Source organism: Ursus arctos, unplaced genomic scaffold (genome assembly GCF_023065955.2).
Source record: "Ursus arctos isolate Adak ecotype North America unplaced genomic scaffold, UrsArc2.0 scaffold_8, whole genome shotgun sequence".
Classification (NCBI taxonomy): domain Eukaryota; kingdom Metazoa; phylum Chordata; class Mammalia; order Carnivora; family Ursidae; genus Ursus; species Ursus arctos.
This window is the reverse complement of record NW_026623100.1, coordinates 64,319,245-64,333,731: the sequence shown is the minus strand read 5'-3', so window position 1 is coordinate 64,333,731 and position 14,487 is coordinate 64,319,245. Positions and strand designations below refer to the sequence as shown.

The following is a 14,487-nucleotide window of genomic DNA, read 5'->3' as shown; positions in this document are numbered from 1 at the left end:
GAGCCCTTTTACCCCTGGGGATGTTGGAGAGGGTAAGGTTTCCAGATAAAATATGGGATGCCCAATTGAATTTGAATTTCAGATAAATAACAAATAATTTTTAGGGTAAGTATATGTCAAACATTCCATGGGAGGGGCGCCTGGGTGGCTCAGTCGGTTAAGCGCTGACTCTTGATTTCGGCTCAGGTCACCAACTCAGGGTCGTGAGATCAAGCCCTACATGGGGCTCTGTGCTCAGCATGGAGTCTGCTCAAGATATTGTCTTTCCCTCTGCCCCTCCCCCTGCTCTGTCTCTCTCTCAAAGTAAATAAATAAGATCTTTTAAAAAAATTCCATGGGATACACTTATATTTTAAAAGTATTTGATTCTTATCTGAAATTCAAGTCTAACTGAATGTCTGTCCTATTTTTTTATTTGCTAAATTTGGCAACCCTTGGGGTGCCTCACTGCCACTGCATACCGAGGCCTTGGGAATTTTCCTCTGTCTGAGACCACGTTAAGAACAACCTCAGTGTCCCTCAGCCTGCCCTGGGGCTCAGGTCACCTGGGGAGACAAGCTGTGTCTCTGATAGCCGCCAGCTTCTGGCTCAGCCCAGGAGGCATCTAACACAAGCTGCTGTGGCCTTCCCTGTGCTAGCGGCTCCCTGCCTGGATGGACAGTCTGCTGCTTCTGATCAGGGGACCTAACAAATGAGGTACTAGGGCTGTCCTCTGGTCAGCAGCATCTGCCAGGGTGTTACATCCAGGGCCAGGAGGTGGCCCAGCAGTCCTGGGACTAGAGGACTGGAGGAAAAGGGACAGGTAAGCTATGCTCTGAGTCTAGGGGTTGTAGGTAGTGGGGTCAGGTTGGCGGGGTGTGTGTTTCAGAGGCCTATTGATAGAAAATGGCAACACCACACCTGGCCTGGGCTTTACCAGGTTCAGGGGCTGTCACATGTCTGACCTCATTTGACCCTTACCATGTCGTTGTCAAGTGAGCAAGGAGGGCATTTGCAGCCACCTTCTCTATAGATGAGCAAACTGGGGCTGAGAGGTTAAGTCTGCCCAAAGAGCTGTGGCTCCCCACTAGCACAGGGCGAAGTGATCAGCCAGGCTGCTGCTCCAAGAAAGTATGGGAGTTGGCACTCTGGGTGAAGTCTCTCCATTTTCACAGTAGGGGGCAGACCTGAGGCCATGCTTTAAGAACTAGATGGACAAGGCCACAGCCCTACCCTGGCCATAGGCAAAAAAGGCAGGCTGGCAGCTCTCACTGAAGGAGCTTGGAGAGCTTCCTTAGGGCACATCTTATCTGTACCCCTTCCTGGGCACGAAGTGGGCAGCAGAGAGGACCTCCCTGGGGCAGCAGGATGGGTGCTGAGTAAGTGAGGATGTGGGTCAGTCACAGTAGAGTCTCAGTGAATGTTGGACCAGACTTTGAAGGAGGAGGACACAGTGGTGTGTGTGGCTGAAATTGTGCATGTGAGGAGTTGTATGTATTTATTCCAGAAATATCTGCCGAGCATCCACTACATGCCAGACACCATTCTAGATCCTGGGGATACTAAAGAGTAGAATAGATGTGCACACACTGGTGCCTCACAGATTGTTCTCTCTTGCTCGTGCATTGACTGTTTTGACCCCAGCAAGTGTAATGCAAAATTTAGCCCCCTTACCAGCTTCCAGAAAAAAATCCTTTTCTACCAAACATAGGGTGGGGGGCTCATTTCACTGAAGATTTCCAGGGACAGGGCGAGAGGCAATATGGCTCTTCTCATTGCCCCTCATTGTGTGAATCCTTGTCCCACGGCTCCCTTTGGCCCTGCAGCTGTCCTAGGGGCATACCTCCCTCCCTCCACTTCCCAACCCAAGCTCACAATCTTGGCCAGCCTTTCTCCCACAGTTTCGCACAGACACCAGTCTTGGGAGGGAAGGCTTTTGTCTCGTTTCTGTCTCACTGTTTGGCCTTGAAGAACATGGCCTCGATCTGCAAGGCCCCTGCTTTCTGACGTGGGGATGTTGTCTCTATCCATTTCCATTCCACTTCTCAGAATTATTCCAGGGTGAAATGAGCTCATATCTGAAAAGACTTTTCCTCAGATCTCTAGCACTGTGGGTCATGTCAACTAGAGACACACTTGATGGCATCTTGCTTAGATCAGCCAGGGGAAGACCAGGCCCTCATGTTTTATAAACTCAGGAGATGACGTCCCTATGGGAGTAAAGGTTCCCTTTTATTTTAGATTGGATGTGGTTTAGCCCCTTGTTCTCACTCTTGTTAATAAAATAAAACAACACACACTTCCATCAAAAGAACATTGACAGTCTGTGTTTACGTGTTTGTGTTGTGTCTGTCACTAAAGCTGCCGCTGCAGTGTAGATTTGTAACAAAACGAGTTTTCCCTCACTGCTGGGGAGTAAGATAATTAAGAACAAAAAGGAGGGCAGATTCTTCTGCATTTTTTCAATCCTGCTTTCTCTTCCTTTTCTTCTTCTTTTCTTTCTTTCTCCCTTAGAACAGGGGTGTTGACCCCTTTGTGAACATTGACCTTGGCCATCTCTGACAAGGCCAAGGCAAATAAACTGGGTTCTAAGAGTGCCGTGTTCACTCTGTGAAGACCCCAGCTGGGGAGCCCGGCAAATGCTCTCCTTCCTTCTGCTGTTGCTGGGAGTTTTAGTCCACTGCTCCGCCCTGCCCTCCCCTGAGAGGTCTGCGGTGTGATCTGGACGGCTGAATGTGGTGCCTCTGGTGAGCGATGTGCGAGTAAGGAGAGCAAGGAAAGAGAAAAGGAAAGAAGAGAAAAGACAAGGAGCAACGAGAGACTTACCAGTTGCCTTGTGAGCTTAGGGACAAGGATGACAGACCCAGTGGTCACTTATACATTTTAATCAGAAGTTAAAGGGTGCCTTGGCTGGCTCAGTCAGAAGAGTGTGTGATCTTGGGGTTGTGAGTTTGAGCCCCACGTTGGGTGTAGAGATTACTAAAAAATAAAATAAAATAAAAATTCGGTCTATTGGTTGAAAGTAACAGGAACCATTCTAATTAGCGTGAGCCCCCAAGGGAAAGGTGTTGGCTTACATAAGCTGATGGTGGAGCAGAGAGGGAACAACTGGGTTCCGGGAGTGGACACCCTTGGGACTTGCCTTCCCCTCTTGGGTGTTGGTTCATCCACAGCTCTCAGGGCTGTGCCAGAGAGAAGAGAGATCTTCCCACCAGCTTCAGATAGAAAGCCCCAGCAAACAGCAACATACCATTTTTCAGTCATCAGAGTTCAAAAATGTTAAACTTCGATAATCTCAACTATTGGTGAAGGGGTGGGAAAATGGGGACTTACTAATGCTCTGATACTGCTGAAGGGGGCGTAAGTTGTCCCATCCCCTTTGGAGGGAAATGTGGCACTGTGTATTAATGATTTTAAATGTGGGTACTATTGATCTGATGGTGCCATTTCTCAAAACCCAGATTAGTGAATCTCACACATGTGCATAAAGAAATAAATGCAAGGATGTTATTTGAAATGTTATTTGTAGAACAAAATTAGGAATAACTTAAATAAATTAGGAAATGCAAGGATGTTATTTGACATGTTATTTGTAGAACAAAATTAGGAATACCATCATTTAACCATGGTATATTTTATACTCTGAAAATATGGAAACTGTTAAAAAAGAATGAAATATGTACTAACATAAACCCCTAAGACATCTTGGTAAATGAAAAAAGTAATTTGCAGGATGATGCATACAATATGGTTATCACTCAAGCATAAACAAAAATGAAAACAAAACCTCGAAATAATAACAGATATGTCTATGTGTATGTTTTTCATATGTATTTCACACAGTATCCAAATGCTTACAAAAAAGTGATGAGAAACTAAGATCAGGGGTGGGAGTTGAAGGAGACTGTCAGGTTTGACGTTTTTCAATAACTTTTGTGTATAATTTATTTAGAATTAAAAGCGAAGAGGAAAAAATGATGGAAGCATTCTGATTGGTTCAGTTAGGGCCATGTGACTATTCCATGTGACAATCAGTGGCCAAGGGTTCTATAACTGGCCCCTCCTGGGTTACACATTCACCCCTGTGAACACTGGAACAATATTCATGTTTGGCAGCTCCTTCCATAATTACACATTCCCTCAAAGAAGGGAGGTGCTGTTCTGGGCAGATGAAATGGTAAATCTGTGTAGTGAAAGCATTTGGGCCAGCATCATCTGTATGGGTTTATGTATGTGTCACTGAGGGCTGAAATGCTTTGTTCAGTATATTTCTATTACAGTACGGGATAAGGATTTGTACTGCTCACTGCTGAATTTCCAGAGCCTGTGAAAGTTCAGGGTCTGTAGTAGTTGCTTGGCTTAGCAGATACTAGTTGAATGGAGATACCCCTATTATCGTCTATGATTATTTTAATAGTAATCTACAAATGGACCCGCTGACAGAGGCAAATCCTCCCAGATGGTCTCAGTAGGGGCAGAGGGAAAAAGGAAGAGGAAGTCAAATCGCCAGCTCCGGACTCTTCCCAAAGCCAGGGAGTCACCAGGACACACACCTGGGACAGTTTGGCCAGGGCCTGCTGGAGGAATGGGCTGGGCAGGGAGAGTGTCTGCAGCCCAGGCACTCATACTTCTCACGACTAGGTGGTGCTTCCTTTCCAGGCTATTTGCTCTGCAAATGCTCCGTTAGCCTGTGTTACAGCCTCTCCGCTGTGGAAGATGGGGCCACAGTGGAAAAGAAGGTGGCAGATTGGACTGGGTTACCCAGGTTGGGTGACCTCGGGGGAATCCTTAAGTCATCTGAATTCTTTCCTTATCTGCAAAGTGAGAATGATATCTTAAAGAATCTCTCCCTTAGCCAGTGGTGAACATGTCCCTCCATTATCCATTGGTAAACATAGAGGCATCAACTGAAACCCTGAGAGGGCTCATTTTTCTGAGGGAGCCCACCATGGAGAAAGAAGTCAGAGTCCCAAGGATTGAGCCTCGGGGAGGTGCCTCCAGCAGGGAAGGAAGGGCTTGTAAAGGGCACGGTGAAGGAAGAATAGGTGGTCTCAGGGGAAGAACAACTAGGAGCTTAAGATCAGGAAAGCTAATGATGCAGAGGGTTCCAGGAAGGGGGGTGTTAACACTGGTGCCATTGGAAGGAGTCCTACGGGACTCTGACAAGAGAATGGTTCCAGAAAACGGGTGTGGCTGGAAGCCAACCTGCAGAGGGGAAAGAAGAAAATGGCTTCCAGTTCTCTTCTCCCCACTTCCCAAGAAGACTGGGTAATCCTTCCCCCTTCCCATCCTCCTCCTGCGTGCTGGCCTCTGCCTGGAAGGAGCTGGTCTGCCCCAGGTCTGCAGGCATGGAAGGCTCAGCCCCAAGCCTCAGGCCTAACCCAGCCATTGTCACCCCCTCTGCAAGGGAACTGGATCCTGCTGGTCCTGCACTCACCCCTATTCCCAATGGGCTGAAATCCTGCCTGGAAGGGGCTGACCAGATGGAACCTTTCTTCCCAGGCCCGGCCTCCTTGGGCCCAGTGGCAGATGAGCTTGCTTTAGGTAGGTCCAGAATGTGTCTGCTCCAGGACCTCTGTGTATTGGACCATGTGGTTATCCTCTTTGAGTCTCCCCTGCCAAGCGGGTACCCCCCAAGCCCTGTGCCTCGTCTGCTGCAGAGTTCCCAGAATGCCTCTCACCTGAGCGCTTTTCCTGAGTGGAGAAATAGGATGGTCTGAAGACAGAGAAAACATTATTGTACGAACATCTACATAAATCTATAATTTATAAATGGTATCATAAAATACATATGTCTATATGTTTTATATTTGGAGGTGAGACTTTACCGTAGAGATACAATTTTGTATGCCCTCCCGTTTTTTTCACATAGCACCAAATCAGAAGCATTTTCCAGGTCATAGAAAACGTGTGAAGGCATTTTAATTAAGGCCAGGAGAGACTAGCATGGAAATCAGTGTATATTTGTAAGGAAAAGGAAGAGGTGTGAGTGGAGAGAGAGGCTCAAAGATGCAGGGTGACAGAGGTCAGCCAGGAGCCCAAGTTGGGGCCAGGGCCAGGGCCAGGAGGGAGGGCACTGGGGCAGTTAGGGCTGGAGGTGTCCTGGGTGCCTCCTTTCACTCTCACTCCGGTACTAGCTCCAGTGACCCCCCAGAGACCAGGCAGTGAGTCCACATTTTTCAGGTTCAGTGGATTTTCTGGTTGGAGAAACATGAGAATTTAAATTGTTGCCACTAAACAGATCTAGTTGCTGAACCTTTGAACCTTGAGTGGAGTTTGGCTTGGCTGAGTCTTCCATAAGAAACCAAGGGGGGCTGGAGATGTGCATATCTGGTGGAGACTAGAAACCCAAGCCAGACATTTCACGACCTGAGCAGATTCCAGGACACATTTTCAGACATCTTTCCTTCAGTCCCCAGTCCTCTGTCCCCTCGTCAGCCCTGTCATCACTGGCCACCTTGCCTCTCACAGCTGAGATTCTGCATCAACAAGCACCACCCTTTGCTGCGGTCATTACCGCATTTGATGAGTAGCATTCATTCAGTCAACAAATATTTATTGAGCATCTACTGTGTGCTGAATACTATGCGCTATGCTGATGTTACAAGACATATCCTTGTCCCTTAGAGACTTCCATCTAACCAGCCTCTAGCTCAGGGGACCACAGAGATCACCAGACTTTTGTCTGGGTAAAGACCCCTCTGTGAACTGAAGACAGCTTTGTATACCTCCCCAGAGAAACACAACATGCGTGGAAATTTGCATACAGTTGAAAGTGGCACGAATTCCCTGGAAGCCCATTTATGATTTAAGCATCTGTGTTCCCCAAGTCACAAATGCTTTATCTAATTTAACCCTCTCATTCTCTAGATCGGGAAACTCAAACCTAGAGAGAGAAATTACTTGTCCATGGTCACACAGTGGGTTAGGGACCGAGTCAGCTCTTGATGCCAGGCACTGCTCCACCAGGCTTCAGCTGCCTTCCCTGCTGGCTGGGAGAACCTGGCTGGAGAGGGGTCCTGGGCCACTTCCCTTTTCGGCTGTCAAGTCTGGGGCTGCCCCACCTACAGGCCTCCTCCTCCACCACCCCACTGTCCCCCTCAGGGATGTAGGCCAGTGGTCAGGAGTTCCCTGAACAGTTGCTCTGGCTCTGACCACCCGACTGGTTCCTCCCAGACGTCAGGGGAAATGTTCTGCAGAGAACAGGATGTGTTTTCCTGCAAAATCATTTGTCTCATAAGATGATTTGCATACTGGTAGGGACACAAATGTCATTCCCTGCCCATTTCCTCCCTAGAGAGAAGTGTTCCCATCACAGCTTTCCCCTCAAAGGACAAGCCCAGGCCCAGCCCCAGGGGACAACTTCCTGATGGGAGGGAATCAGACATTAGTGAGGGCTCCCGGAAGTAAGGGGCCTCCTTTCTTGCCTTCTCCTCCTTCGCACATCTTGGCTCCAGCTTTGGCAAATGGCCTGCTCCTGTGATCCCCAGGGCCCTGGGCATCTACCTTGCTCTTATAACACTTTCTTGGAGATAAATTACTGAAAATTCAGCTGCTAGAAGGGAGGCTTGAGGTGATGTTAGGTGAAATATAGTAACAAATACTTAGTGCTTATTATGTGCCAGACACTGCTTTAAGCAACTTAGTGTAAATTCATGGGATCCTCACAGTAACCCAGGGAGCTTGGTTCTATTATGTTTTCCGTGGTCCACATGAGAAATCAAGGTTCATAGAGGTTAAGTAACTTGCCCAAGGTCACAAAGCGTAAGCAACACAGCCAGAATTTGAACAATAGCCAATCTGCCTCCTAAGTTGGGACTTTAAGTACTGTGTTATAAGAGGGAGAATTAGACAGTGGGAGGTCTGTTCTAACCCTTGAAGGCTGTGCTGTAGTCTGAAAGTACTGGCATGGAGTTCAAGTTCCCTTATGATCTCTTCTCGGCCCCATGGCCATCCCTCCCTGCTTTCTACTACCATCTACTGCCTAAATAGTCCACGAGCATGCCCCAGCTGCTCCACACGTAGTGTGTTCTCTACCCAGACAGCACTTTCCCATTTCTTTTTTTCCTAAAGATTTTATTTATTTATTTGAGAGAGAGAGAGAGACAGCCAGCGAGAGAGGGAACACAAGCAGGGGGAGTGGGAGGGGAAGAAGCAGGCTCCCAGCAGAGGAGCCTGATGCGGGGCTCGATCCCAGAATGCCAGGATCACGTCCTGAGCTGAAGGCAGATGCTTAACGACTGAGCCACCCAGGCGCCCCAGCACTTTCCCATTTCTCTATCTGAAATGTTTCTTTTTATACAGAGAACCTCTGAAAAATCCTTCCAACATCTGTAGACTGGGTTAGGTGGGCCTGTCTCCTTTTTTATTTTTTCTTTTTGTTGATTTATTTTTTATTGTGGCTCCATCAATTTGCCTTCTGATTATTTACCAATAAGTCTCTTTTGCTCCTAGATTTCTCCTAAGGGCTGGATGTCTGTCTTACTCATTTCAGAATCCTCAGCACTAAACCCTGCACCTTATATGTGGTAAATACTCAGCAGACATCTGTTATATACAGTGAACAAAGTATGTTACAAAACAATGTGCACAGTATGCTAAATATTGTATTATGTTTACTCTAAATATATCACCACCTAGATCAATCCAAAATGTTAACAACGATTTTCACAGAATTTGGGGCTTACAGGTGATTTTTTTTTTTTTTAAGATTTTATTTATTTATTCGACAGAGATAGAGACAGCCAGCGAGAGAGGGAACACAAGCAGGGGGAGTGGGAGAGGAAGAAGCAGGCTCATAGCGGAGGAGCCTGATGTGGGGCTCGATCCCATAACGCCAGGATCACGCCCTGAGCCGAAGGCAGACGCTTAACCGCAGTGCCACTCAGGCGCCCCGGTGATTTTTATTTCTTTGCCTGTCTGCATTTCCCAAAATTTCCATAATGCTCATGTATTACTTTTGTAATATAAAAGGAAAAATAAATTATTTGAAAATTGTTTTTGAATGGATAGTTGCTAATATTTATTGAGCACTTACCACATAATCTAAGAGCTATACACAAAGATTAAGAGCTGTATGTGTCCTGATTCAAGTCCTCACAACAGTTCTCTTTGATAAGTACTATTGGCATGATTACCATTTTACAGATCATAAAACAGATCCAGAAAGGTCAAGTAACTCAGTCACAGTGACACAATTACTGAACAGTGAAGTTGAACTTGGAGCCCAGCTTGTTGGATTCCAGAACCTGGCCTGCAACCTCTTTTTACCCAGCCTCTAGATGGAAGATGGGTGGATGGGTAAGCTTCTCTCTTTAAAATATCAACACTTTATTTTGAAATAATTTCAAAGTCAGAGCAGATGCAATACCATGAACTTCTGAATCTCCTTCTCCCAGATTCAGCAGCCGTTAATGTTTTGCCACATTTGCCCTGACTCACTTTCTTTCTCTTTACATATATACATAATATTATTATTATTCTTTTTAAGATTTGATTTTTAAGTAATTTCCACACCCAACCTGGGGCTCGAACTCACAACCCCAGGATCAAGAGTTGCACACTGCCCTAACTGAGCCAGCCACTATATATTATTATTTTTGTAACAGTTTTATTGAGGTATAATTCACATCCTATACAACTCACCCATTTAAGTTGTACAATTCAATGGCTTTTAGTGTATTCACAGATACATGCAGCCATCACCACAATTTTAGAACATTTTCATCACCTCAAAAAAGAAGCTCTGTACCCTTTAGCTATCTATCTCCCCCCACTCACCCCAGCCCTAAGAAATCATGACTCTCCTCTCTGTCTCTATAGATTTATTTTCCTATTCTGGACATTGCATATAAATGGAATCATATATGTCATTATTGTGACTTGTTTCTTTCACTCAGCATGATCTCTTCAAGACTCACCCATATTATAGCACGCATCAGTACTTCATTTCTTTTTATAGCCAAATAACATTCCAGTATATAGATATATACTACATTTTATTTATCCATTTCCCAGTTGATGGGCATTTCAGTGTCTACATTATGGCTATTAGGAATAATACTGTTGTGAACATTGGTGTACAAGTTTTTGTGTGAACACATGTTTTCATTTCTTGGGCTTATACCTAGGAATGGAATTGCTGGGTCATATGCTAACTGTATGCTTAACTGTTTGAGGAATAATAATGTAATTGTTCTTTTTTTTTTTTTAAGATTTATTTACTTATTTGAGAGACACAGAAAGAGAGGGCGGGGTGGGGTGGGGAGGAGCAGAGGGAGAGAGAGAGGAACTCAAGCTGAGTTCCGTGCTGAGCGAGAACCCCACGCAGGGCTCGATCCCACGACCCATGAGATCACAACCTGAGTCAAAACCTGGAGTCCAACACTTAACCAACTGCACCACCCAGGTGCCCCTATAATTACTATTGCTGAATCTTATGAGAATAAGTTCCAGATGTGCCCCTTCATCCCTAAATACTTCAGAGAAAACAAACCAAAGACGTTTCCCCCCCATTTTTTCCCCATAAATTTCAATAATCAAATTCAGGAAATTTAACACCAATATAATGTTACCATCTATGATATAGTCCCGATTTACATTTTGCCGATGATGTCCTTTCTGGTAGTTTCCCCCCATCTGGATGCAGTCCAGGGTCACCCATTGCATTTAGTGGTCACTCTCTTTAGTCTCCTTTAGTCCCAAACAGTCCCTTGGCCCTGTTACCTTTCTGTTGCACTGTAAAGAGCGCTCGGTTTAGTTGTATCTGATGTTTGGGTGGACGAGTTTCCACCATCTGTTTGGTAGGCACTGAGGTCAAATTGTGTAGCGGCAGAAGGGAGGAGATGTGGCTGGGCACACATCTGCCCCTTCCAGTCAGACCCGGATGCAGGGAGGGGGAACCCTATGGAAAATTCCTCCCCTGGGGGATCTGCTGGGAAGTGCCACGGGAAAGAAAAGAGGCTTTGTGGGGGGTTCTTCCTCAGCCTTCCCCAGAGCAGCTGAGAGAGTGAGGTATGTGTCTCTGGACCATGTGCTTCCTCATGGCTTCACCGAGGGCTCCTGAGGGCTGACCAGCCGGAGCCCAGCCTGGGAAAGACTGCAGTGAGGGACACCGGCATGTCCGGGAAAGGGCAGAGGGGGGAGACCAACAGGCCCAGTGCTAGGAAGGACCTGCCCCTTCTGGGAAGGACCCTGATGCAAGTACCCACCCCCTCCCCTACCCCCTCAGCCTCGCCCTGCACTCCTGCTTCCGGCAGTCCCAGCTTGATTCTTTGGAAGTCTCTGGGGGAGGAGATTGCGGCCTGATTCTAATCAGAGCACGAGATAGAGATTGGGAGCTGGAAGGCAGTTTGCTTCACTTGGCTCTGAGCCTACTTGCTCCACAAGGACTCCCAGCCAAAGGCTCCACCAACCTTTGCAAAAGGCCTTCTCAGAGCTCTGTCAGCGTTACTGAGAAGAGCATATTCTTCAGTCTTGCCCCACAGCCGCCGAGCAAAATTCTACGTGAGGCAGCCCTGGCTCTTTCATTTGTTCTTAGTTCATTCATTCATTCACTCATTCATTCATTTACGGTTGAAGATCCCTGTTCCTCACCCTTCCCTCTCCCTCTTGGGAAGGAGTCTTGGTGGGGCTTTCGGGTGGCGGGCCTGCTTCTTTTGAGAACATCTGTTGTCCCTTGGCCCCACCTATGGCCTTGGGTTCAGGCCACGCCAGAGCTGAACTAACTCCAGCTCAGTTTACAATGTGGGTGACAGACTAGGGGAAAGGCAGAGCCTTAGGGAGCCAGGAAGAAAGGAGTAAAACAGGGAGAGGAGGAAGGAAACCCATACTTTGAGCAGGTAGTGTGTCAGGAGACCTGTAGGAACGTCCTTGTCATTTGAGTTGACACTCAGCCTGCAGACATGCTCCATTCTTTCCTCATAGGCTTTTGAAAATTGGAAAAGTTCACATGAAAATCCAGATTTCTGATTTTTCTGAGAAAAAGATCTGGCAGCCCTGAGCCTATGTTCCACGTGGCAGCCATGGCTGAGTCAGGAAAGCTTTTTGTGGAAGTTCTCACCACTAGTTCCGTTACCTGCCTGTTCCCTAAGAGCACCTGTGATCTCATTCAGACCTCCCCGAGCCCCTGTGAAGAACATTAACCCCATTTTGTACATGAAAAAAGCAAGGGGAGAGGTCGATAGCCTATGGCTCAAGGTCATAGCCAGGGAGAGACAGAACTGGGAGTCTCACCCAGTTTTTTCCTGGTCAGGGAGCTGGTACCCCCAGCAGCAGTTGGACTGCAGATGTAGATGGCAAATGAAAATCTGGCCACCCAGCTCTGGGGCCTCCTAGACCACTGCAGAGTCCTGAGCTTGGCAAAATAGCTCTTGGCTGAGGCTCTGGAGAGTAATGCTTTACCAAAGCATGGAGCGGGAAGTGGTTGGTCAATGGTCCCCACAGCAAACATGGACAGGCGAGAGGCCCCAGGCACCTTGGCATGGGGGCACTGACCTCTCTCTGGTCAGTCTAAGTGGTGCCCTTCCTGCCTTCTCTTTTCTAGAAGCAGACTCCCTTTGGCAGCATTTTGCTGCATTTGGCGTTTCGGCCACACATGGTGCATCCTGATGGCTCAACAGTGCCAGAGCCACTGTAGTCTGTAAATCACAGCCCAGTCCAGTCCAGTCAGGCTTCCTCAAGCAAAGCACTCTTTCTGGTGCATTGTACATTCTCCTCCTGGAAAGGCTGGCTGGCTCTTTTCTTAGATGGGCTTGGCCAGTACTCCCTAGCAGTTTCTAAGAATGAATGGAGAGGTAGCACCTTTGGGTCACAGGGTGTCAGAGGAGGCAGGGTAACTGCTAATAAGAGTAGTTCAGCTGTGTATGGCACTCTGCAGTTTATAAAAAACCCTTTCACGTCCATGTGTATGTTTTCGTTCTCATAATTTTATGAGCCAGACAGAGCAGAAATGGCAAATATGATCATCTAAGGAAAAGGCACAGAATATTGAGTTACCTTCTCAATCCTGCTACTTATCTTGGGCAAGTTCACGTCATCTTTTTTAGCTTTTATTTCCTCATTGCTTAAAAGAGATAATCTCTCCCAGACAAGGCTACTCTGCTTTGTAACTCTAGGGAGTGCTGTTCACATTGAGTACCAAGCGATGGGTTCCCTGGCAGTTGTTCACGGTGTGGAACTCCTCATATGCATGTTGTGAAGATTAAGTGACATGATTTATGTACTAGCAGCACAGGGCCTGGGAGATAGTAGGTGATTAACAAATGCTTGTCAAGTGCATGAACTGCTCACTCCGTCATGATGGCGTTTGAGAGGCGCTCACAGGAAGAAGGAAGTAGTCCTGGCTCCCTGTGGCTGGTGCTGCATTTCCTGCCCATTTTTCTGTGACTCTTGCCAAGCTGCCCTTTGTCCCAGGCCTCTGGGCTCCCAGCCGGCTGGAGGCACAGACTTATCTATGGGGCCTGGAGAGCTGGGCCTGGGCCGGGTAATGACCAGCCTTCCGCTCACTTGAAGTTTCCGTTGGGGGGCTGGAAGCCACAGCATCCAGATGGCTAATTGCTTTGTGCCTGTTTCTGCAAATCACAGTGATTCACTGTCCCTGCTGAAAACATGCTCTCTTTTCAAAGATTTAATGGTTTCCAAAATTAATTTAGCCTCATCTGTTATCCCCCTGCCCTTCTGCACTGTCCCCTCCTCCCAACACCCTCTTTCACCCCAGGATGGAGCTTTCTGCTCCAGAAAGCTGACTTTCACTCAGTAGGGTATAGTAGAAAGGGCTGGGGAGCACAGAACACTTTCCAGGGTCACCTGAGCAAATTCCGAGTGTGGAGTTTTTGGGTAGAAGCCCAGGAGGGAAGGGCTGATGTGAGGGGTACTTCTCTCACCATCTTACATGCTTTTGGCCACCCAGCCCAGGTATGACTGACACTCCAGGATCGGGAACTCCAAGAAGCTCCCATTTGCACTGCTTTGCTTATAAAACTCCCAGACATCATCTGTTTCCTACATGTGAGAGACATGTTTATTTTAATCAGCTCATTATGTGTCTGTGAGACCTTGAGGCCAGAGCCTTGGTTAAGAGACTGGAAGTTTAAGTGTTCACCTCCTCTGATTCTGACTTGTTTCCTGACCATCTTTGGGCCTTGGTTCTTCTCCAGTAACATAAAGGTAATATAATTCCTACCTCTGCCCACTATTCATTAATTTTATTAAAACTTTTTTCCCTTAGATTTATTTATTTTGGGCGGGGAGAGGGAAAGGAGAGAGAGAATCTCAAGTAAGCTCCCCACTGAGCACAGAGCCTGATGCAGGCCTGGATCCCACAACCATGAGTTCATGACCTGAGCCGAAATCAGTAGTCGGACACTTAACCAACTGAGCCACCAAGTGAGCCCCCGCTATTCATTTATTTAATAAACACTGAGACTTTCAATATATTAGGCATGTGCTAGGGGTTGTATAGTGGTTAAAAGCATCATAATCTTGGCCTTTCAGGAACTCAGCTCACAA

General features: G+C 47.0%; 1 protein-coding gene across 1 annotated transcript in view; it reads left to right on the top strand.

The window, feature by feature from the left end:
- SLC4A1AP (solute carrier family 4 member 1 adaptor protein) overlaps positions 1–9,494 on the top strand; it is a 63,638-nt gene extending 54,144 nt beyond the window's left edge. The window contains exon 14 of the mRNA XM_057309108.1: positions 9,127–9,494. Within this exon, the coding sequence (XP_057165091.1) occupies positions 9,127–9,260 (134 nt within the window). The 3' untranslated portion in view covers positions 9,261–9,494. The remainder of the gene's footprint in view (positions 1–9,126) is intronic.
- The last annotated feature ends 4,993 nt before the right edge of the window (positions 9,495–14,487 follow it).